The sequence below is a fragment of the Corapipo altera genome, unplaced genomic scaffold (genome assembly GCF_003945725.1).
Source record: "Corapipo altera isolate COAL_440 unplaced genomic scaffold, ASM394572v1 61487, whole genome shotgun sequence".
NCBI lineage: Eukaryota > Metazoa > Chordata > Aves > Passeriformes > Pipridae > Corapipo > Corapipo altera.
Window position 1 is genome coordinate 1 of NW_020885173.1, and position 24643 is coordinate 24643.

At 47.9% G+C, this 24643-nt stretch overlaps 1 protein-coding gene across 1 annotated transcript; it reads left to right on the top strand.

Annotated features, from left to right (window-relative positions):
* The first annotated feature begins 3326 nt into the window (after positions 1–3326).
* On the top strand, positions 3327–6208 carry LOC113940069 (acrosin-like). The gene is made up of 5 exons (XM_027631139.1): positions 3327–3525; positions 3736–3936; positions 4273–4538; positions 4821–4966; positions 5442–6208. The coding sequence occupies exons 1-5, from the start codon at positions 3440–3442 to the stop codon at positions 6015–6017; spliced, it is 1275 nt and encodes a 424-aa protein (XP_027486940.1). The 5' UTR covers positions 3327–3439; the 3' UTR covers positions 6018–6208.
* The last annotated feature ends 18435 nt before the right edge of the window (positions 6209–24643 follow it).

Genomic DNA, 24643 nt, shown 5'->3' on the forward strand with positions numbered 1-24643 from the left:
GTCCAGACATACATCCAGTCTCCCGGCTGGTGAGGTTGTGCATGAATATCCAAGGTTTCCAGTGAGGTTAAAACAACAAACTCATGCAGTAATAAAAGTATTTTTCCCAAAGAGATTACATATTCTCTTAAACTGTGATTATCTGTCACATGTTTCTCTCCAGGAATAGTTACAGTTTGATATGGTCTCCTGTGGTGGGGAAAAAGTGTTTTCCCCCTGGAGTTAAAAAATGGTAACCCCCAAGGGGGTGGTGTCACTTGATGTTAACCCAATCAGCACCCCTGCAAAATTCAAACATATCACACCAGACTGGAAAAGAAGGATGATGATGTAGTTGGAGGAGAAGTGGCCATATTCTGAGACCACGAAGAGAGAGAACGAGAGAGAGAGAGAGAGAGAGAGAGAGAGAGAGGACTAAGCTCAACAAAGACAGTTTTGGGGTAAGACTGAATTGAATCTCCCCAAAATCCCTTTGAGACCCCTCCTGGGAGTAGGGGGTGGACTCCTACTTGATGGAAGTCCTAAAATGCAGCATGCAACAGAGAGAGGAGCTAAAAAGCTCATAGTCATCCTGGAAGCTGGACTGGAACCGCCGGACGGAATGCGGAGTAGGTGGCCTTGCCCCCCTTCTGCTACCAGGCTGGCAGTTTTGAGACAGAGCAAAGGAGCTCTGATAGGACGTTTAGGGCAAAGACTGAACTGAAAGCTGCCCTAAACGTTGTGACTCAGGGGGAGCTTAAATCCCCTGAAGACCGGACTTTCACAAAGATGCCCCTGCACTCCATGATATGACGTGATGAGGCGAACCTTGTCCCGGCTATTGCAGTCCATTGGGAGAGAGACCTTTGACTGGAGCCAAAGGGTCAAGAGGGGTGAGAGAAGACCCCCTTGTGTGTAATGGAGAGAGAGATCCAGCTATAATCTAGCTACGACTGCTGCATTGAAGAAGAGAGACACTCCTGCCCTGAAAGTGGAAAGGATCTTTCCTTCTTCCCTTCTGGACTTTTATTGGAGGGAAAAGAGATTTGATCCAATGTAAATACTTCTTTATCATAGGAGAGATACTTAAGATTATGTATATAATGTATTATAATATTTATATGTGTAATAATTGTAATATAATTCCCTTTCTCCCATATTGAGTCTTGTGTTGTGTCTGGAAAACCCCTCTCACACTGGGGTGAGTTGTGGGAGGGAGGCTTGGACTTGGGAATTGGATTTTTGGGGGTCTCAAACCATGGCATCTCCCATAAAAGATTCCACATGGGCTTACCTTTTCCTTGCAGCTTGGCTGGATTCTAGTTTTTAACAATGCCAGAGGAAGAGCATGTGTCCATTTAAGTGAGGTTTCTTGACAGATTTTGTGTATTTGCCTTTTTAGGCTTTGGTTCATTCTCTTAACCTCCCAATTAAATTGTAGTCTCCTAGGAATACACAAATCCCATTTGATTTCTAATATTTTAGACAATTTTTGCACAAATTCTGCTACAAATTGAGGTCCCCTTCCTGAGGACATTCACAATGGAATTCCAAGTCAGGGGATTATTTCTTCTAACTATACCTTTGTAATTTCCCTTGCTTTGTTGGTGTGACAGGGTAAAGCTTCAATTTGTCATTTTTCCATCCTTTAAAATTCAAGATAGGTAAACAGTGGTTAACACATCAATTCCTACATATGCCTGAATGCTCAATGCCTTTGTTAGGAAAGAGAGAATATTTGAAAATAAACAAATACAAGTATGTAATTTCTGATAGTGAGATCCTGGAGGCCAAGGTTTTTATGTTGTTACAGCAACCAAACATTACAGAGGAAATCCCAGAGGAGGTAGAAAAAGCTGTTACTCTGTTGCTGGAACTCCAGAGTAATCAAGGGCAGCAAAAGCAGTAAGAATACCATTGAAACCAGACTCTAAACTGGTAAGGCAAAACTAATATCCTTTAGAATTAAAAGCTAGGCAAGCGTTAGAGGAATTAATTACTAAACTTGTGCAACATGGATTACTAAAGGAATGTGAATCAGAATAAAATACTCATATCAATAAAGAACACACCCAGTGGTAGCAAATTATTATACACTTTTAACTACAATTAAGGATTCTGATTAGTGGTTTACTGTTTTGGACCTTAAGGATGATTTCTTCTGCATAGTTGATTGATATCAGCTATGGATTCCTAATTATGGACTGTTGGTAAGACCTTTATATGAGACCCTGAGAAACCCTGAGGAGATGCTACAGTGGACTCCAGAATACCAGACAGCTTTCAGAGACTTAGAGAGAGCTCTAATGTCAGCCCTGCTTGGGATTACCTGACCTGACAAAACCTTCCATGCTGTTTGTGCATGAATGCTCACACCTGGCATTAGGTGTGCTGGCTCAGAGGTTAGGGGCCTGGAGAAGGGCTGTGGCATGCTTTTCCAAACAACTGGTCACTGGTTATTCCCAAATCAAAGTCACAAATATCAAACTGTCCTGTTGGAACAGGATGATGGAGAACTGAAAACAACCACTGCCTTGAACCCAGATATGTTCCTTGAATCTGTGCCAGAATGCCAAGAGACTCACAACATGACCGTCTTCTAACTGTTGAGCAGATTTACTCCTACAGGGAAGATTTAAGGGACATTCCAATAGAAGATCCAGGCTGGGAACTGTTCACAGATGGGAACAGTTTTATGTGTAGAGCAGAAACCTGGGTGTGCAGTAGTGACCCAAATCAAGGCAATCAAAGCTGACCCATTACCTGTTCACATCTCTCCACAAAAGGCTAAATTCATCGCTCAGCAGCAAGCCCTAGAATTGTCTGCAGGTAAGAAGGTCAACGTATGGACTGATTCTAACTATGTTTTTGGAGTAGTACATGCTCATAGGGCTATCTGGAAGGAAAAAGGGCTCCTTTCAGCACAAGGAACTCCTGTCAAGTATGAAGATGTCATTAAACAATTACTGGAAAGTGTTCAGTTACCAATCAGAGTGGCTCTCATGCATTGTAAAGCTCATCAATTTGGAAACACACTAACTAATGTTGGAAATCAATTAGCAGATATGACTGCTAGAGAGGTAGCAGAGAAAAGCATCCTAGTAGTTACTCTGTCACTATGAGTGCCCTCCTCTCTGACTAAGCACTCCCTTTGGAGTCACTCTTTCCCATTGTGCCCAAATTGACTGCCCACAGTAGACCCTTTTTGCAGTTGCTAGGCATGGAACCTCTTTTTCCTTACATGATCTTGAAGGTTCCTTCCAACCCAAACCATTCTATGGTTCTATGAGACTGTGTTACCCCTCCCCCATCCCCTGAGGACTCTGTGCTCAGAACCTGGAACAACACTCTGTGACATCAGCCCTGAGGCTGCAGGTGCCATGGGCAACATGAGTGCTGTGGGCACTTGGGTCAGTGGTGACACTGGAGGAGTCGACCTTTCGTTTCTTTCAGTTGACACATGCCACTGGCAGTGATGAATTTGCTGTACCTCCTCATCCTGCTGGCCATATTCAGGCCTGCACATGGCACCTGGGACACCTGTGGGTAAGTGGCCCCAGACTCCGGGAGGAAGCTTGGGTAACCCTTAGGAGGTTCCCTGGAGGGGGCCCACTTGTCCCACATCACCACACCACAGCTTCCCAAACCCCATGTGGGAGCCTCAGTTTTTTGCCAGCGCCCAGGTGTTGGGGCAGAAAGACATAGCCTCAGCAGCAGCAGCAGTCAGGCAGGGCAGTAATGACTTTCTCCTTACAGAGACACCTGCGGGCTCCGGCCCATGGCTTCTGACTATGGCGTGCCACATATTGTGGGTGGCACAGGTGCCCAGCCAGGGGCCTGGCCCTGGATTGTCAGCATCCAGGATCCCAGGAAAATAGGCACTGGTCATACATGTGGAGGGTCCCTCATCAGCCCACAGTGGGTCCTCACGGCAGCCAACTGCTTCATCCAGGCCAGGTAAGGAGGAGCAGAGAACGGGGATATCCCCACAACACAAGCAGGTGCCTAGTCCACAGCACCACATACTACTCCCATCCTGTTTCCTTGCAGTGAGCCCAGTGCCTGGGCAGTAGAGAGCCCAGCTGAGAAACTGCTCAGGAGAAGGCTGGGCTCATGCCACTGCTGCCTAGCAGCCTCCAGCTTGACATTCCTGGAGCCTAAGGCATGCTGAGGCAGTCACACCTTCAGTTGCACTGCTTTCCTCTCTGCGTTGGGAAGCAGAAGGCAGGGAAGTGCTGAGTTGATGCAGCACATGGCTCTGCTTTCTCTCACCCCTCTCTCTCTGCCTTCCAGGAACATCACCATGTGGCGCGTGCTGATCGGGGCCACACAGTTGACTCAGCTGGGCCCTGAGGCCCAGCTGCGCCATATCAAGCGGCTCCTGGTTCACCAACACTACGCTGCTTCTTCGCAGCAGAATGATATTGCCTTGGTGGAATTGGATCAGCCTGTGGAGTGCAGTGACTACATCCAGCTTGCCTGTGTGCCCAACGCCTCTCTTACAGTGTCAGACCTGAAAACTTGCTACATTGCTGGTTGGAGTTCCACCAGTACAAAAGGTGAGTTCCCAAAAAGGACTCATGCCCTGAGGGCAAGCTGGGCACACTGGGGAGACAAGTTGTGCTTCCCAACAGCAGAGGCCAAAGCCAGAGTCAGGCTGCAGGATGTATGCTTCTGGAGAGATGAGCCTGGCCTGCCACCCAAAGCCAGACAGAAGGGACACAGCACTTTGATGGCTGTTCCAGAGGCAAAGAAAAGCCCTAGGAAAGGGCTTCACTTTCAGACAGAGGAAAAGAACTGGCAGTGAGCTGCTGAGCGCTCATTCCTTTCTGTGCTTACAGCTCAGGGATCAGGTGATGTCCTGCAGGAGGCCAAGGTCCGTCTCCTTGATATCCAGCTTGTTAACAGCAGCCGATGGTATGCTGGGACCATCCACACCCACAACCTATGTGCTGGCTACCCACAGGGTGGCATCGACACCTGTCAGGTAGGACTGTACTACGAGTCAACCAGCCCCCAGCAGCAGACAGCCCCATCACCACTGCCCAAACACTACCCAGCATGTGCTCTTCCTAGCAAGTCACTTTCCCAGCCCTGGGTCCCCCACCACTGGTGGGGCTTCCCTCCCCTTCCCCATATCTACAGGTCCTTACCTAGTGTCCATGTCCCTGAGGCCTGCCACTATGCCCAGAAAGCCCATGCAGTGCTTTTGGCAGCCCAGATATCCAGATGCTGGATCATCCATTCTCCATGCATCCAGGATCACTGTGCAGATATGAGAGAGGGCCTTACCTTACAGCCCCCCACCCTGTTCCCAGCTAAGGTTCTGAAGACTCCAGTATCTGAGCAGAGCCCTTCTGTGCCAGGAATACAGTTGTGGCAGGGGCTGCAAGAGAGAAGCAAGCCCCTAGTGCTGACAGCAGCCACCCAACATCACCTTAATCCTCTCTCGTCTGCTGCAGGGTGACAGCGGAGGTCCTCTGGTGTGCAAAGATAACAGTGCCAACTACTTCTGGCTTGTTGGAGTGACCAGCTGGGGAAAAGGCTGTGCCAGAGCAAAACGGCCTGGAGTCTACACCTCCACTCAGCACTTCTACGACTGGATCCTGGTCCAGATGGGCCTGTGCTCAGCTGTAACAGCCACTCCAACACAAGAGGCAGCCATCAGCTCAACCCCTTTTCAGCGGCCAAGGCCAATACCAACACAATCAGGCTGCTTTACGCCCACTCCACATCCACAGACACCTGTAACAGCCACTCCAACACCAGAGCCAGACTTCATTTCTATCCCTTTCCAGCAGCCAAGGCCAATACCAACGCAACCAGAGTGGTTTACACCCACTCCACATCCATGTCCAGCTGTAACAGCTACTCCAGTGCCAGAGCCAGTCTTCAGCTCAACCCCCTTTCAGTGGCCAAGGCCAACACCAACACAATCAGGCTGGTTTACACCTGCTCCACATCCATACCAGATACTGGTGCAATTCTTAACTCGGGTACACGAGATCCTACAAGACCTAATGGGAAAAAAGACTTAGCAAGCAGGATGAACAGGATCCTGTGCAGGCTGCAGTGGACCACAACCATTTCCTTAGGACAGTGCCTGCTGACCCAAAGGCAGCCTCAGGGTCAAAGGCCTGCTGCATCCTGCCTCTGTTCCTCCTCTGCGTGCATGCAAATGCTGAATTTGATTTAGTTGTGGAAATAAAGTTTCCTATTGTCACCATTAGCCATGCTTTCAGTCCAATTCAGTCTCCTGTGCAAGGCAAGGAGTCCCATGCCCTGCACCTGCAAAATGAGGCAGTGGCAGGAGAAGGGAACACAAGTCATAGAGGGCTACAGCTCTTGAGGACAGCAGTTTAGAACACTGTTTTATGCTGCCTGTCAGTGGGATCTGTGTGTGTGTGACTTGAAACTGGACTCTTTCATGACTCAGGAAACACGGTTCTAGAAAGACCCAAGGTTAGCACCAAGGACTGGGTAAGAAGCTTAACATTCAGCAAGGAGATGACTTGGCATTGAAGAGAGAATCAGTCTGTGGGAAAAATGGGAAACCAACAGCACCTTCCCTTCCCGTAGCTCGCTGTGCTCACTGCCCCCACCTCAGCTCCCACATGCCTGCCTCCCTGCAGCACAGTCCCATACCCAAGGCAGTCAGCCCAGCAGTTCCCCTGCCCCTGCCCTCAGATACCATCCATGCCTCCCCCATGCAAGGTAGGGAGTAGCTCAGAGGCCAGGAGGGGACCGTGGCAGTGGGTAGGGACCATCAGCAGGCAGAAACAGCAGCAATGCAGTGACACCTGCCCTGCCTGTGCTCCTGTTCATCCGCAGAGGCTCAGGGTCAGGCACTCCCTGAACTGTGTATGGGACCCTGGGGTGCAGTGCTGTGGGCTGGCCACACTCCCTACACCCTTTGGCATTGCACACAGGGACTGTAATGGGACCAGAAAGCTGGTTTGGGGCCAGAAGATGGAGACCAGGTCTTCTGTTCCAGGGGCTTGAAAGCAGGCTTATGCAGTTGATTTTGGGGCTCAGAAACATCTCAAGCCATGCATTTTCTAAACCTGGCACAGGAGACTGAGTTATGTGCTTTTGCACTTAGGAACAGGTGAAGTGCTGCATTTTTGGGCACTCAGGCTCAGCAACTGGGTTTTTGGGCTCAGAAATGGGCTCTAAGTGAGCTGATTTGGGGACCAATTGCAGAAACCAGTTTGGCTGTTTTTGCAGCGTGGTGGGAAGCTCTTGAGGGCAGCGGCAGAAAGCAGGTGATAGGCACAATCAATGGACCCTCCCTGGAGGTGGGCTTCTGATCATGTTGCACCCCGAAGTTTGTGTGCCTGGTACCCACCAGGTTGAACTCAGTATCTCAGGTGGTCTCTGGAGGGAAAGGTGCTTCTCAGACCCCACACATCCCCTTTAAGTCCAACTCTTCTTTGTACGCTGCTTAAAATAGTTAAGTAATTAATCATGCAAACTAATTAATATTTTTAGAACATATAGTGTCATTTAATAGTAATACTGAAGTTACAACAGTGTTTGATTTACAGTCTTTGTCAAAAGCCCAGACTGTTGTAAATAGCTGGTATTCAAGGCATGGGAATAAAGGACTGAACACCACCCCTGGAGCCTGCGCAGGGCAGGTTGCTGCCCATCAGCCCCAGATCCCAGGTGGGTGTGGAGGTGCTGGAGGTGTTGAGGGAATGCCGGTTGTATTTCCTGAACTTTGGCAATCTGGTCACTAAAAACACTAATTGACCTCTTTCAACAGGGAAACATTTAAGCAAAAGGTACCAGAAAGAATTGGAGTTTCTGGACGGTAAAACCTGCAAGAATCCCGTTGAAAATCCCCCCTGGATCGTCACTGGTCAGACTTCCACAGACTAGTCACCTTGACCAGGACTTTCTAATCCTGCTGGCAATATGTTTGACCATGATGTAATTTCCATTTTATGCCGGCAAAGTTGCTCTGGGTGGCCCCCAGAGGAGCTGCAGCATTTCCCTCTCTGGAATAATGAGAAAAAAAAAATAAAATAAAATAAGAAATAAAATAAATTAAAATTTAAAAAATAAAATAAATAAAAAATAAAGTAAAAAATAAAAAAAAATAAAATAAGAAAAAAACCCCAGAAATACAAAGAAAAATAGAAACAAAATTAAAATTAAAAAAGAAAATTAAACCCAAGGAAGCTAAAAAGGAAATAAAATTGAAATAAAAGAGAAAAAACTCTTTGTGGAGATGCCCTTTACTCCCTTCCCCCCACAAACCCTAAATTGGGGGTCACCCCTAAAATGGGAGGAGGGACTGTATTGGGACGGAGTTGGAATGATATTTTTGGTCTATGTTTGGCCTTAGCCACCTGCAGAAGTTTATAGTTACCCTTACCAAGTTCACTGATAAAACAGTGAATTTGACCTTGGAGGGAGAACTTCTGTATAAGCTGTTTTAATTGGTCTTTTGTGATTGGTCAATGGCTCGTCAAGGGCATTTGGAGGAGAAAGTGACGATGACATGATGAAGGCTCTCCCCCAGCCTCAATTGGGAAAGACCCCTCAGGACTTACTGCTCCTGCGTGAGGGGATTTCCCAAGTGCTCACGCATGCGCAGAAGGGGTGCACTTACATAACCAAGAGGGTGGGATTGGGAACCCCTGACAGGGCGGTACTGGCCACACCTCCCCGGGGTAGGTGTTCTCAATGAACTGTATAAAAGCAAACACGTTTTCCTTGGTGGGGGTAGGCTCTTCACAATGGACCAAGTTGCTTTTAGCGGGGACGCCTGCTTGAAGTGGGAGCCTGCCATCCCTTCGGAACACGCAGTTGCTGCAGAGAGGCTTTATTACTGGTTAGGGTGAGTAAGACTCTCTTATAGGTGACACCTGGGTGAGTAGGGTGTCGAACCTTCTTTCTAGGGTCTTTTGTTCACTTTTTCTGTAGTAGACGCGGTCCTTGTATAACAAGGAAGAAATACAGCTCCTCGTCGGTGGTGGGGCAAAGAGACTTTGTTTCAAAATCTCCGCTCTTTTATCCTTACATACCATGTGCCTTCTTTAGCCAGTGGAGTTATCCATGTCGGCGCATGCTCTTTTGGACCTCACTGCCCCGGCACCTTGCTTGTGCCTCAGACACGCCTCTCACACATCCCCTCCCTTAATTATCTAAAGAAGTCACAAAAACAGTGCAAAACAACAGTGCAAACAACAGTGCAAACAATCAGAACATTGTAAACTACCAAACTCGCTGTGACCCAGCACACTGCTTGCTTGGCTTTTTATACTTCTATTGTAAACCTTTTTAAAACTTTCTTATAGTCCTATAGGGTAGTGCATCTTGGAGAATTGCTTTATTAACTTAGGGCCTTAGCCCAACCATGTATAAAACTATAACCTTTATTAACCTGAGGATATTTAAATAACTGGGGATTTCAAACTTTATTTAAAAAACAGGGTAAGCTTAGCAAAACTCAGTCTTTTTAAATTGACCTTGTGGTGGAGGTAACGTGGTTTTGTGAGGTGTTCTGTGTTTTGATATTTGTCCAGTCACACATTATTTTTATTCATTCACTCTTCTCATTCACTGACGGTTGTCATTCACTCACCCTCATACATACACCGATATTTTGTAGATTGCTTGTTACCACATTGGTCATTCATTAATATAAACTTGAACATAAACATAACTCCTTTTAAACTCCTGCGTTATCTGGTTCCCGTGGCTGTGATTGTGTACCTAAATAGGGCTTTACACACCTGGAGGGGATCCACTTCAGTTCTTTTCCTGTTGCCACGCAAGCGTAACCTCTCCCCCAAGTCATAAGATCTAAAGGTCCTGTCCATTGCCCTGAAATCAAATCTTTCACCATGACTAGTGGCTTGGGAGAGGCAAATGCCTGAGATTTGTACTGCTTCTCATACCTACTTCTTTCAGCACTGTCACAATTTAAAAAATTGATAACATGTGTGGCTTTCCACAAACATTCTTGCGGACTATACAGATTCTCCACCCCCTCTTTGTTTTACTAACATCTCTTTCAGTGTGCGGTGTGCCCTTTCTACAATTGCCTGTCCAGTAGGTGAGTGTGGGATTCCTGTGATATGTGAAATTCCCCACTCTGGTAGGAAATTTCTCACCTTTTCAGAGACATACACCGGTCTGTTATCGGTCTTTATCTGCTTTGGGGTGCCAAGGGTAGCAAAACAGCTTAGCCAGTGTTTCACTACATCCTCGGCTTTCTCACTTGTGTGTGCTGCAGCAGTTATGTATTGTGAATGTGTGTCTACAGTGACATGTACATATTTTAAGGTGCCAAATTTGGGGATGTGTGTAACATCTGTTTGCCAGATCTCATTTGACATTAACCAGTTGGGGTTAACCCCTTCCTGAGATGGTATGGGGGTGATTTTTTGACAATCTGGACAAGTTAATATGATGTCTCGAGCCTGATTGATTGTTATTTTGAATTGCCTCTTTAAAGAGCGTGCATTCTGGTGAAAAAATGAATGGGACAATTTTGCTTGCTCAAGGGTCCTGGGTACTGTGTTGAACATTGCTGCTTTGTCAGCTTCCCGGTTCCCTTCAGCTATTGGCCCTGGTATGTCAGTGTGAGACCTGGTGTGCATTATGTAAAAATCAAACTTCCTGTGATTGACAAGAACCCAAATAGAATGCATTTCAAACAACAAATGAGGATTAGAAACATCTCGGAGAAACGAACATTCCAGACGTGAAACTAACCCTGCAGCATAACAAGAATCAGTGACAATATTAACTGGTCATTCAGAAAACTTTCCCAAGGCAATACGAATGGCAGTTAGTTCCAGAACCTGCACAGAGCATTGGTTCATGGTCTGTACCTCCCGTTCCCATTGTCCTGTATCAGGATTTACCCAAGTCACTGCAGCCTTTTGTGTTCGCCCAGATGCATCTGTAAAGACTGTAAGGCCTTTTACCGGCTCAGTTTTCCATCTAGTTGTGGCCTTTAAAGGTAAATTGCTGATTTCTGCCCAAAGCCTGTGCTTAGGGAGATTGACTGAAATGTCACCATCAAAACTTGCCAAGGCAGCTTGAAATCCGGCGTCCTCAGCCAGCATCCAATCCAAATTGTCCTTCGTGGCTGGAATGTAGATGACAGCTGGATCCCTTCTGTCCAGTTCCTGTAGTCGTCCTCTGCCTTTAATGACAACCTTAGCAAACATTTCATTAATCATCCATACAGTTTTAGGTGGTGTATGGGGCAGAAATAGCCATTCTAGAACCAGCAGTGGGTCTTTCTCAGTCTGATCCCACTGAAACAAGACTGCAAATGGCTGATACCTGCTGGGAACAAAGACCAGGCAGACTGGCAGTTCAGGATCTCTCCTCCTACCCTGTCTATTTTCTATTGCCTTGGCACAAATGTCTAACGCCTGTTTGACCTCTGCTGTCAGAGCCGTTAGACATTAGGTCAGTCCCCCTTTAGTAACACAAAGAGAGGGTGTAGCTCCTCTGTGGTTAAGCCCAGAATAGGCCTTAACCAATTAATGGCTCCCAGGAGTTTTTGCAACTCATGTAAGGTCAAAGTGTCTTTTACCTCGAGCTGCAGTGGCTGTGGGGAAATCTCTTGTTGTATGATTCTCCATCCAAGATAAATCCAGGGCTGCGATCGCTGGATTTTCTCTGGAGCAACCTGCAACCCTGCTTCTTGGATGGCATCAGTCAAGGCAGTAACAACAAATTGCAGTTCATGTTCTGTGGCCAGACTAGCTTAATCGGTGTTTGGGTCGGCTGAACAATGGCCCCTATTGAAAAACCTGGCTGCTTGCAGGAGGTATTTGCATGACTGTACCAAATTGTCCACGTCGCATCCCCACAAAGAACGAGGAATTGGAGCTATAAAAGGAGTTACCTTTGCTAATTGTCCCTCTGGTCCCAAGACAGTGAGTATTTGAGCACTCTGTCTGGGCCTTTGTGTGCCTCCCACCCCCTGAATGGTTGCAGCTGGGCAAACAGTAGGCCAGTTGAGTGGTCATTCGGAGTCCTTTATGATGGAAACATCAGCTCCCAAATCCAAAAGGCCTGTAAATCTGCACCCATTAACTTGGCACGTCATGAGCGGCTGTGTGGCTGTGATGGCTGCTGCCCAGTAAACTTGTGGGTGTCCTGTGCTACCAAAGGCCCCTGAACCCTGTTCCCTTCCCCCCTCCCCTGCAGGCAACGCACTGTAGAAGGGTATTATTAGTTGAGCAATCTTCTGTCCCTTTGGAATGAAACAGGGGGGTGAAGGGGTCCATGCCATTATTAGAATCTCACTATGAGAATCTGAGTCTATCACTCCAGGCAGTACAAATAAACCCATTCTGGTGGTGGAGGATCTTCCAATCAGCAGTGCGTGCACCCCTGGGCTAAGAGGACCCCAACGTCCAGTCGGGATTAGCACTACCTCTGTGGAAGTTATGAATACTGTGTCCCTGTTGGATAGGTCCAGCCCAGCACTGCCTGGGGTGGAGGGGCACAGAGCGCTGACTGTTGTGTAGGGGCACAGATTGCTGGCTGATGTGGGGGGGCACAAATTGCCAGCCTGTTCCCCTGTGTCACATGTGTTTGCTGTATCAGGGTGTGCGACATTGCCCCTCGCCTCCAGTTTTTTGGCACCCTCCTTGCTTTTGGGTGCTTGCGGGGTGCCATGGCTAGGGGTTTCCTAGGGCAATCCCTTTGAAAGTGGTCAGGGGCCCCACAAATGTAGCAACCATTTCTGGGTCTGACCCCCTCCTGTGTTCTCAATTGAGCACTCAGTGCTACTGCTAGTAAATCAGTTTGATGTGTCAAGGAACCAAACCCCTGACAGGCACGAACCAGTTCTGAAATGCTACAGGTTTCCCTTTTAGGAAGGGTCTGCAGAACTCCTTTACAATCAGGGTTCGCATTTTCGAAAACCAGTTGCCTGCTACGAATTTCCCTGGCTTCCTCGTTTTCAATCTGCCTATCTAAGGCAGATTGCAACCGATCTAGGAATTGTGTGTAAGGTTCTGTTGGGCCCTGCATTATCTTTGTGAATGACAAGTTAGTGTCTTTATCTGATGTGGGTTGTTTTCTCATTGCCCGCATTGTATGTTTTGCTATAACTTCATATATTTCTCTATTGTACCCGGTTTGTGTGTCTATGGAACAGTAGTTTCCCTCCCCTGTGAGCTGGTGTGTTGTTACCCCTGCTTGTGGGTCATTAGCATAAGCGGAACATATTTCTCTGAAATCGTTCAACCACACATTGTACTGTGTGTTAGTGAGGCTTATTTTCAACAGGGTTCTCCAGTCGTGTGGCATGAAAATGTATGTGGAGCTCAGTGTTTCTAAAAATGCAAGTGTGTTAGGGGAAGATACACCAGTTTCTCTTATCAGCTGTCTCAGTTCCTTAGTCAGTTCATGTGGCAAGGGCTGAAATCGGCGGTTTTGGTGTGGACCAATAATTACAGGACATGCATTCATGACTTGTAAATCCTCTATTCGCAATGCCTCCTCTCTACACAAACCCCATATATCAATCCATCCCTCTGCATATGTTGCTTCGTCCCCTCCCAGCAGAGCCATCCCGAAATCCTCCTCCTCATCCCCCCAGTCCTCCCCCCCTACAGCCCCGGTGAACTGTGTTCCCTGTGGGGGAGCGGTGGTGGGTGGAGGGGACGGCGCGGGGGCGGGGAAGGACGGGTCGTTCTCCAGTCTGCATGGTGGGCAAGATGGCGGTGCCTGCCCCTGGGCGCATGGTCGGCGATCATCCGCGGTATGGGTTGGCAAATGAGCTGGGTTAGCCCCTCCATCACCATTACAGGGTCCCCTGCGGTGATCCCATAGGCTAGAATCTCGCATCTCAGGTCCCGTCCCCTCCCGCCGACCCGTGTCCCTTGGGCTCCCGGTTCCCTTCCCCTTAGTGGAATCGTGAACAGCTCCACCCCCCCCTCCCACCGGGCTTTGTGTGTTTAAACTGCGGCGCATAAAAGATGGGGTGCTGCTAGCAGCATGAGCAGGGGGGTGTGTGTTGGTGTTGGGTGCGTTTGTTGTTCTTTGGTGTGCTCTGCTCAATGCAGACATTATAGCTTGCCAGGCTGGGTAAACATTGTTCGCTTGGGGGTCCCCCCCATGAGATTTGAGTTTTATAAGGTTCCCTATTTTGTCCCAAATTTGTATGTGGAGGGCTTCAACCAGAGGCAGTTCTGGTACAGCTGCTTTAATGAACCGTACCAACTCTGTTAATTCAGCCCTTGTAACCTGTATGTAATACGGCTTCAGCAGTGTAACTAATGTGTCTGTGTCCTGTGAGAGCTCGGTGGGGAAGAAGTTTCCCATTTTACCTTGAGTCTCAGCGCTGTGAATGTGCGCTGCTGAACAGGGTCTGTCTGTTTGCTGGTCTGTCCCGGTCCTCTGTCAACCGAGTCTGCGAGGCTAGGTCCCGGAGTCGGCAGCTGGTGTCCCTGGTGCGGGTTGCGAGCGGCAGGGCAGCGGCGTGCACAGGGCAGCGGGGGGCGCGGACGGGCGAGTAGGTAAGCGACTGCAGGCAATTGGTGTGGGCGCAGGGCTCAGCGACGAGCAGCGGTGTCGGTCACGCGGCGGCGGGCGCTCGCGGCGGCTGGCGGGCGCTGGGTCTGTTCTCCAGCGAACAGGCGGCAGTGGCGGTAGCGGCGGTTGGCGGCTTGGCGCATGGGTGGTGGCAGCGGCTCCGGGGTTCCCGCAGATCGCTGGGCGGTGCGGAGGTTGGGAGCTGCGGTGGGAAAGCGCAGTGCTTTCGGCAAGTTCCAGTGCAGTTTGAATGTGGTGCGGCGGGTCTACTTTTAAGCGCACCGCGGGGCCGGCAGGGGCGGCAGGCAGGCGGGGAACTGTGGTGGTTTCTGCCGGGCAGGAACCGGTGCAAACTTCGCGGGGCTGGTGGTCGCTGAAGATGGTAAGGGACGGCAGCAGCGGTGCCGCCGTTGTAACGCACACGGCTGTGCCGTGGTGGGTGGCTAGTAGCGGGGCTTCCCCTGGTGGTTTCGAGGTGTTTCGCGACCCGGGTCTCTGAACTGCAACGCACCGCACTGATCAGGGAAAAGTCTTTACCGTGTGAGGTGTGCCACTGCGTTCAGCTTGACTCACCGCTCTGGTGTAAGTTGGAGTTCATTTGCCTGCTCTGACCTCTTCAATCTGTCGGCTTCTTCTTTTCTTCATTCTTCTTCTCGTTTCTGTGCACTTTTCCTAATATTATGGAACTCCTAAACTAACTTTCCATTTCTCAGACACCACCGAGACAACGGCTTTAAAGACATCTACCTTTTTTGAGGTAAAAGTTCCTGCCTTCAGAAAATCGAGTCGATAAACGGAACTACCGCGTGTTTTGCCTGATTCAGGATAAATAACTGGCTTAATGTAAGCTAAAAGAGTCCCTTGTTCGGGGCACCATATGTAGTAGACGCGGTCCTTGTATAACAAGGAAGAAATACAGCTCCTCGTCGGTGGTGGGGCAAAGAGACTTTATTCCAAAATCTCCGCTCTTTTATCCTTACATACCATGTGACTTCTTTAGCCAGTGGAGTTATCTATGTTGGCGCATGTTCTTTTGGGCCTCTCTGCCCCGGCACCTTGCTTGTGCCTCAGACACGCCTCCCACATTTTTCCTCCTCCCTAATCCTTTTCCCTTAGGCACCTGGTTTTTTTCCTTTTCCCTGTTTGCCACCTTTCATAATAAGTAGTTACTTTGTTAGCTAGCAACGGTGTTTAGTTTTCCACGTTCCAGAATCTCTCGAACCTTTTTCCCTGATATAGTAACCCCTCCTCTAATACAGGGGACCCCAAAAATTGGACGGGAGACCCCAAAAATGGGGGGGGAAGAAACCCAAGGACAAAAAAAAAATTGGAGGAAGAGCCCAAAATGTCAGGGAGGGGTCCCAAAAATAGGTGGGGGAACCCCAAAAGGTGGGGAACACCCCCAAAAAGGGAACGGGGACCCCTCAAAATGTAACAGAGGGGCCCCAAAAATAGATGAGGACCCACAAAAGTGGATGAGGACCCTCAGAAGTAGGAGGGAGGACCCCCAAAAGAGGGTGGTGACCCCCAAGAGTGGGAGAGGGGACCCCAAAACATGAGTGAGGACCTCCAAAAATGTCAGGGAGGGGACCTAAAATGTCAGGGAAACCCTGCAAAAAAGTGAGTAGGTACCTCAAAATGGGGAGGGTGCAGTGGTGGGCCCTGGGAAAACCCCAATAACGCCCCCTAGCCTAATTTTGTGGAGTCCAGCAGGTCTCACCCCTTCCTTTTTGCCCCTCCCCCACTGGGCTTGGGAGGTGTGGCCACCTCACACAACCTTTAAGGAAAATAATAAAAAAATCAAAGAAAATACTGAAAAAATAAAAGAAAAATAAAATAAACACAACAAAAATAAAAATAGAAAATAAAAAGATAAATAACGTAAAAATGAAAAACATATAAAATGAAAAATAAAGTAAAAATTAAAATTAAAAACGGGCAGTAATCACTGCTCCTGCTGCCTGGTGGTGAAGGTGAGGTACTGCATGTGTGCAATGACTCACGGGTGATACATACTGAAGAGTAGTAGTGAAAGGAATAAGGGCACGCAGGCGCAATTGCTCAACTGAAGCAGAGTGCTGAAGCTGAGTGTCACGTGCTAAGTAAAAAACAAGAGGACACATGCGCAGTAGTGGAAAACAACCCGCAAGATTACGTACTAAGAAAGGGCAACGTGGCAATGAGTTGTGCACGTGCAGTCAATTCCCTACGCCCAGTGTCACATGGTAAAGGAGGGGGCCCGGCGATGGAACGGCGCATGCGTAGTGACTTTAATGACTCTACCTTCTGCTGATCAAAAGTCGGTACTGCAGCAAAGGGACTGGAGTTGTTGCTGTTCTGAGCCATTTCCAACGTGAGATTAGAGAAGGAGGACCATGTCCGGGGATGCTGAAGAGGGGAATCTGTTGAGTTGGGTGGGAATAAACACAGAGCTGCAGGGATTTGGGTGCTGCTGGGACGCGTCATTTTCCTACCAAGCATCTTGGCATTCCCCCTCTGGAGGTCGTTCTGGCTCTGGGTGGACTGGAGGGGGAGCAGAATCCATGAGTATGGAGCCAAGCATCCCCAGGGCCATCCTCCGGCTGTGGTGCTGAGTATCCAGAGGGCTGCGCTGGGGAGTGAGGAGAGGAGCATTGTGCTCCCTCCATCACTCTGGGTGCTTTCCCATAGCCCAGAGACTCCCGGCTCACATGGGGCTCACACAGTTCCCTTTCAAAAGGGAAGCAATGAAATGGTGTGGAATTTTCCCCCAGTGTTTTGAGGTAATGCCCTGAATTGTTTCATTTCTGCCTCCCTCGCAATGGTGTTTCCCAGCAGTCCCACAGCAGCTCTTGGGCAGAGCAGCTGCCAGAGGTCTCTCTGGACTGTGGGACTGCCAATAACCCCACAGCAAAGGAGAACCTGGATTTGAGAGATGGAGAATTTAATAGCATCAGTTTGAGCTGTGCCAGTTCATTGAATGCCAAAGGAAAATCCAGGACTCCTTCAGTGGGAGTGTTTTTCCCAGAGGTATGTAAACACAGGCACAAGATTTTATCAGAAAGAGAGTTCCTGAGATTTGGGGTGGTTTTTTTCAGTTCTCTCTGAAAGTTTTCCCTCTCTCAGCCCCACTGGTTGAGCAGGGGGTGCAGCAGTGTTATGAGGGTCAGAGCTGTTGGATGGGTCTGGGAGCCCAGATTCCCATCCCCCTGCAGGCTGTCCTGCAGCCTCCCAGAGGCATGTCCATGCAGCCAGATCTGCTTCCTGTGTGCCTTGCCCTGAAGAATTGTATTCTCTGGTCTTGCACAACAGTAACGTAAAGTTCTAGTTGCCAAAAAGCACTAAAATAACCCAATGACCTGGGCTGCATTTTGGCTCCCTGGTGAGCCAATGGCTGTTGTGTGTTGTGGGAGGCGTGTCTAAAGGCACAGGGGATGTGCCAAGGTAACGGAGCCCAAGAGAGCATGCCCCGACATAAGTAACCTGGTTGGTTAAAGAAGTCACATGGTGTTACGGAATAAAACCGCGCCGAGTTTGAAATAAAGTCTCTTTGACCACACCACCGCACGAGGAGCATCTTATTCCTTGTTATACAAGGGCTGCCACTGCTACATATGGCAACCCGAACAGCGACACATTTTAGCTTATATTAAACCAATTATCCTGGACTCTTTTAGCTTATATTAAGCCACATATTCTCCTGAATCAGGAAACCAGCCGGTGGTTCCGGGATCGTCTCAATTCTCGGAGACGGGAGCCTTTACCGCAAAAAACCTTGACGTCAGTAAAGCTGTGGTCTCAGTAGCATCTGAGAGACGGAAAGTTAGTTTAACGAGCTCAAAAAATATTAGGAAAGTGCACAGGAGAAGAAGAGAAGAAAGAAGTTAAAGAAGAAGCCGAGAAGTCAGAGCAGCAACCGGAGAGAGCGGAGAGGGTCCAACACAACATCAAATGCGGTGAGTTCAACTGGGAGGCACCCCACACGCCTAAGACTGCTCCCTGGGCGAGAGTGTGCCTGCAGCTCGGAGACCCGGGCCGCAGAGCACCTTAAGATCGTCAGGGAAAAGCCTGTTGGTCCCCATGCGTCGGCCAATCTGGTAAAAGCGGCCTTGCCGCTGCCAAGAGCACCAACCGGACCACGTGAGAGAAGCGGTTTTGCCGCTGCCGCATCTTAACACCCCCAGCCACCGCTGACCCCCGCGGAGCCCCGCTTCAGTTTTCTGTCCAGCAGAAATTGCCGCGGCTCCCCGCCTGCTCACCACCGCTGACTGACCCTGCGGGCGTGCTTAAAAAGCACTGCTGCAAAAAAGCCCCCGCGCTGCATTCAAACAGCATGGGACTTTACCGAAGGCGCCGCGCCTTCCTGATACAGCGCGCCCCGACCCCCGCACTGCCCAGCGAACTGCGGAAGCCCCAAAGCCGCCGCTGCCGCGCCGAAAAGCCGCCGCCGCGGGCGCCGTGCTCACCAGAGACGGAGCCGGCCCTGCGCCGAGCCGCCGCCGCGTGACTTGAGACACCGCCGCCAGTGCCGCCGCCGCCGTTCGCCGCTTCAGCAGCCCGCACACGCCGATCGCCTGCAGCCCCCAACGCCGCTTCTGCAGCCAGCCCCGCGCCCGTCGCTACAGCTGCCCCGTGCCTGCTGCTGCCCCGCACCGCCATTCGCAGCCTGCACCGGGACACCAGCCACGCGCCGAGGACGCCCGCACCGATCCTGCCCCGCACCGAGCCGCCGCCGCGCACCCCTCCACGCCACAGCCGCAACAGACCCAGACCCCCGCAGAGACGCCGAGAGAAAAAAACCACAGAGAAAAGACTGCCAGATAAACAAAACTGCTACACAAAGGACTCAGAACAGGTAGATAAGGTAAACACAGACACTTGTTTCCGTAGAAACCCCATGATACATTGAAACGAAACACAGACACAGACGATTGCCAGTTTTTGCAATATAAAGCAGTTTACTCGGTTATAAACTCTGCCTGCACAAAGCACACAGGGAAAAACAAAAATCCCACACTGCACCCCCCGCACACACTACTGATAGCAGCACAACACAACATAGTAATAGAAACTCAGGGAATACACCAGGACGGAAGGAGGGAGCCGGGAGAACACAGTCGCTGGGAGGGGACAGAATTGCCATGCAAGCTCCTAGCCCATGGGACCACAGTAAGCAATTCTGTTACAGCGATGGGGGGGCTAATTCAGCGTACCTACCCCATTTCGCTGTGGATGACCAGCGACCACGTGGCCCGGTGTGGCCGCAGCCATTTTCCTCCCCTCACAGCCCAAACCCTGACCTTTTTCTTCCGGCCCAGGCGCAACCTCGCCCCACCCACAGACACGAGGAGGGAGGCAACCCCACCCCCTACTCGCCGCCTGTACCGCCCACCACCCCCCAACAGGGAACCGGTCTCACCGGGGCTACAAGGGGGGAGAACTGGGAGGGATGGGGGGAGGGGGAGAAGGAGGGGGAGAAAGAACAAAACAGGATTCCAACGGGAGGGATCAAAAGGGCAAATGGGGAGAAGTCAGCTAACATGTGGGAACAATGTCTAGACAAGGCAATTCGTATGGAAAACCTGAATGTTAATCAGGCATGCCCAGATGATATTAGCCAAAGCCAGTCCCCTCAGAGTCCAACCCTGTATAGGACCACAGAGAACCTGAGGCATTTGATAAGAGGATCTGGTCTGTCTTTAACCAATATTTTCAAATATTTGGAGGCATTGAGTTACATCTATCTTTTCACCACATATGACTGGGAAGAATTGGTAAAATTAGTTCTCAGTGACACCCAATATACAGTTTGGTTAACTGATTTTCAGAAAAATTGCTCTATTCATATTAAATACCCACGGGCAGGCATCACAGCACACCAATTAAGCAGAGAAGAAAATTATAATTCAGATTTACAATCAAAGTACCAGAGAGAGATAGCCAGGCAAGCCCTAAAGGCTATGGAAAGCATTCTCACTGCAGATCAAGATGATCATCTGTCCCCCATTAAAGAGTTACAAAGTTATACTGAGTTAAATTTAAGATGTGTAGACCAGCTGCAGTCTGCTTTGAACAAGCGAATTGAATACAATGAAGCCAGAGAGATGCTGTACAAGCATTTGGCTTTTGAAAGAGAAAATGCAAACTGTGAAAGAGTTTTGCAGAGCCCTCCTGCAGGGGAGAACTGTGACCTTATTGAGCTGGTACAACCCTACCAAAAGGCTAGCTCTGAGAAGCAGCTACCTGCCTCTTTAGCTGCAGCTTTAGACGCCCAGATAAGAGTACAGAAAGAAGTCAGACACACAGCTAGTTGTATTAGTTGTGGAGAAATAGGTCACTCTCAGGAAGATTGTCCTTGGAAGCCCCTAGTAGCAACATTCCATAAACACCCTAACAGCAGAGAAATGACTGAGTTATACCAAAGGTGCCATAAGCAAGGCAAAAGATGTGCTACAAACATTATACTGCTTGTAGGAACCCTGCTTGCTGTAATCCTTTGTAGTACTACTTTTCATGTGCAAGAAAGGAAAGGAATTAAGGCAAGCCACAATATGCCAATAACCAGTCCCCAAAATACCTGTGAACCCTGTACCCCAAAGAAAAGTGACAGGTGGAAAACATTGCAAATGTTAAGAGCAGAACACGCAGTCAAAAAACATGCAGAAGCCTTGCAGATCGGACTGCCCCTACCTATAAGGCTTCCAGCAAATTGGCCATGAGTAGTAACTGATTCAAAAAACCATTCCTTTACCATTCTCCTTCACCCGGAAGGTGCCCAGAAACCTTTCTTTTCCATCATGATTTTAAACAGTGCACAATCTATGCAAAGTCACTGCTGGGCTGCCCTTCCTCAGGGGATGCAAAATACATCGATAAAGTATCAGACAGCCATAATACATCATTATGCAGATGACACATTAATAACCACGGCCACAAGAAATGAACTGCTATTTGTTCCTGCTGCTTTAACCAAAACCACCCAAGGTACAGATCTTCAGGTTGTTTCAGGAAGAATCCAACAACCACAACTCTGGACTTGCCCGGGACGAGAGAACACAGCAAAAAGGTTCTACACAGCTGACACAACTCGAGGTAAAAAACATTTATATTTACAGGAGTTGCAGAAGCCTCAAAGAGCTACCAATTGCTTAAAACCTGTTTTAACCATAACCATAGGGGACCTATACCCTCTCTTTATGTTGCTAAAGGAGAACTTCAATTTAAAGTCTGACAAATCGTTAGCTGCAGAGGCAAACCAAATGTTAGAGAATTATACCAAGGTGATAAAAGGCAAACAGAACAACAGAGATGCTGAAAGGCAATTCTGCCTAGTTCTTGTTTCCAGCAGGTATAAAGCATTGCAGTTTGTTTCAGTGGGATCAAACTGAGAGAAGCCCACTGTTGGTTCTAAAACAGCTTTTTCTGTCATACCACACCACCTAAAATCTGTGTAAACTGCTAATATGTTTGCAAGCTTGTCATTTAGGGCAGAGCACGACGGAGAGAACTGGACGGAAGAAATCCTGCCTTTACCAACATTCCAGCTTTGAAAGACAATTTGGATAGGATGACAGCTGAGGACGCCAGATTTTAAGATGCCCTGGCAGCTTTAGTGTTAATATTTTAGTTCACCTCCTTGAGCACAGATTGTGACAGAAATCTGCAATTTGCCTTTAAAGGCCACACCAGATGCAAAACTGAACCAGTGAAAGGCCACAGGCCTTCACACATGCATCTAGAAAAACACAAAATGCTACAATGACTTGAATAAATCCTGCCACTGATCAGTAGGAAAACTATAGCCATGAACCAAGCTTCTGTATAGTTCTGGAATTGATTGTCATTCATGTTACCTTGGAAAAGTTTTTTTGGATGTTATGATTGTGCTTATTATGCTATAAGGTTAATATCCTGTCTTGAAAGTTAACTTCCTTGAGATATTGTTAACCCTTACCTGTTGTTTGAAATGCGTTCTGTTTGGTTCCTGTGAGTTACAGAAGGTATGATTTCTATATATATGTACACAAATCACATCCTGACATGCCACAGACAATAACTGACAGTAACTAAGAAGCTGCTAAAGCAGCAATGTTTAACACTATACCCAGAGTTTTAAGGCAAGCAATTGTCTCATTCATTACATCAGAATACAGGTTCTCTAAAGAGACCATTCAAAACAATTAATAAAACCTACATCATCAAGGTATGCTCACACTGTCAGGAAATCACGCTTATGCTGTCCTTATGCCTCTCAGAAAGCATTAACCCTAGCTGGTTAATGGCAAGTGAGATCTAGCAAACAGATATATACATCTTTGAATTGGACATGTTGAAAATGTACATGCAAATAGATACACATCCACAAAGCATAACTGCTACTACATCCACTAGACAAAACACAAAAGTGTAAAACACATGAGTTAGTTGCTTAGTAACCTTGATACAAAAAAATGGATTAACATTAATAATAACCAGCTACTTCCTATCAAATAGGAAAATTCTCATATCACAAGCATTCCACATTAAACCATAAAACAGCAAAAGCACATCACATTTTGAAACACATGCTAAATTTAAACAAAAGGGGGGAGAACCAGTGTAACCTGTAAGAACATATGTAAAAAGCTATGTATGTTATCAATTTTTGAGTTGTGACAGTGCTGAAAGAAGCGGGTCTGAAAAGCAGCACACACCTCAAGCGTTTGTTTCTCCCAAACTACTAATCATGGTAAGAATTGATTTCAGGACATTGGACGAGATCCCTAGATTTTGTGACTCAAAGAGAATTCTCCAAAGTGTGTAAAACCCTATTCAAATATGTGACCACAGCAGCAGGAACCAGAGCAACGCAGAAGTTTGAAGAGAGTTATGTTATGTTTCAAGTTTGCATTAGAAAATGACCAACGTGGTGAAACACAGTCTCTGAAATGTGTGTGTGTATGTGTGTGTTCGTGTGTGTGTTCAGTGTACGGTGGCCACCGATGAATGAGATGAGTGAATGAATGAAAATGGTTGTTTGACTAATCAAATGGAAAACAAAACACCTCACAAAATAACATCACCTCAACCACAGGTCGCTTTTAAGAAATTGAAGTTTGCTAAGATTACCCTGTTCCTTAAATAAAGTTAAATCTCCCAGTTATAAAAACCCTCAGACTAAAAAAGTTGTTGTTTACACACAGTTAAGATAAGCCCAAGTTAATAAAGTTATCTCTCCAAGTTGCACTACCCTATAGAAATATAAGAAGGTTTTAAAAATGTTTACAATAGAAGTATAAGTAGTCAAGCAAGCAATGTGCTGGATCACTGCGAAACTTGGTAACTTATAATGTTTTGATCATTTGAATTGTTGTTTGCATTTTTGTTTACACTGTTATCGTGACTTCTTTTAGATATTTAGGAGAGGGGTGATGTGGGAGGCGTGTCTAAAGGCATAGGGGATGTGCCAAGGTAACGGAGCCCAAGAGAGCATGCCCCGACATAAGTAACCTGGTTGGTTAAAGAAGTCACATGGTGTTAAGGAATAAAACCGCGCCGAGCTTGAAACAAAGTCTCTTTGACCACATCACCGCACGAGGAGCATCTTATTCCTTGTTATACAAGGGCCGCCACTGCTACAGTGTGTAGCTGCTGCTTTTGCTGTAGGCTTCCCTAATTCCCATTTTCTTTGTGGGGTTTGCCTGTAGGAACCAATCAGCAAGAGCAGGAGTAAAGGTCAGCACAAAGATGGGGGTCATTTTTAGGATGCTTCTTTTCTAGGTTTTGTCATTGTTGTTCCAATGTCACAGGGTTTGCTCAAGAGCTCAGTCTCCTTTGTGTGCAGGAAGGCTTCTCTTGACCAATATTTGAAAAATTAGCTGCAGGGTAGCTACATATTGAATATCATGCAAAGCTGCTTCGGACCCCGGGGCCAATATTTTCTCTCCACTTGGTGAAAATCCTCTGTATTTTCACCTCTGCCTTTGGAATTTCTCTTGCTCAGTTAAATAGCATTACCAGGTAAAGCAAAGGCTCGAGAGGAGTGGTGGCACTTCCTTTGCAAGCAGTAAAAATGAGGAAGTGTTGTAGGCACTGGATTTGGGAGGGTTGGAGGCAGTGCTTTTATTTTCCCTTTCGGACTCTTGGTGAAGCAGGCTGAAACTTTTCTGGTCTTAGCATTGCA

What these genes read in the sequence shown, in the direction of transcription:
- LOC113940069 (XM_027631139.1), top strand. Translation starts at nt 3,440, where the DNA reads ATGCCACTGGCAGTGATGAATTTGCTGTACCTCCTCATCCTGCTGGCC. An exon ending in GAGTTCCACCAGTACAAAAG is followed by an intron (nt 4,539 to 4,820) that starts GTGAGTTCCCAA and finishes CTGTGCTTACAG; the next exon opens with CTCAGGGATCAGGTGATGTC. An exon ending in GTGGCATCGACACCTGTCAG is followed by an intron (nt 4,967 to 5,441) that starts GTAGGACTGTAC and finishes CGTCTGCTGCAG; the next exon opens with GGTGACAGCGGAGGTCCTCT.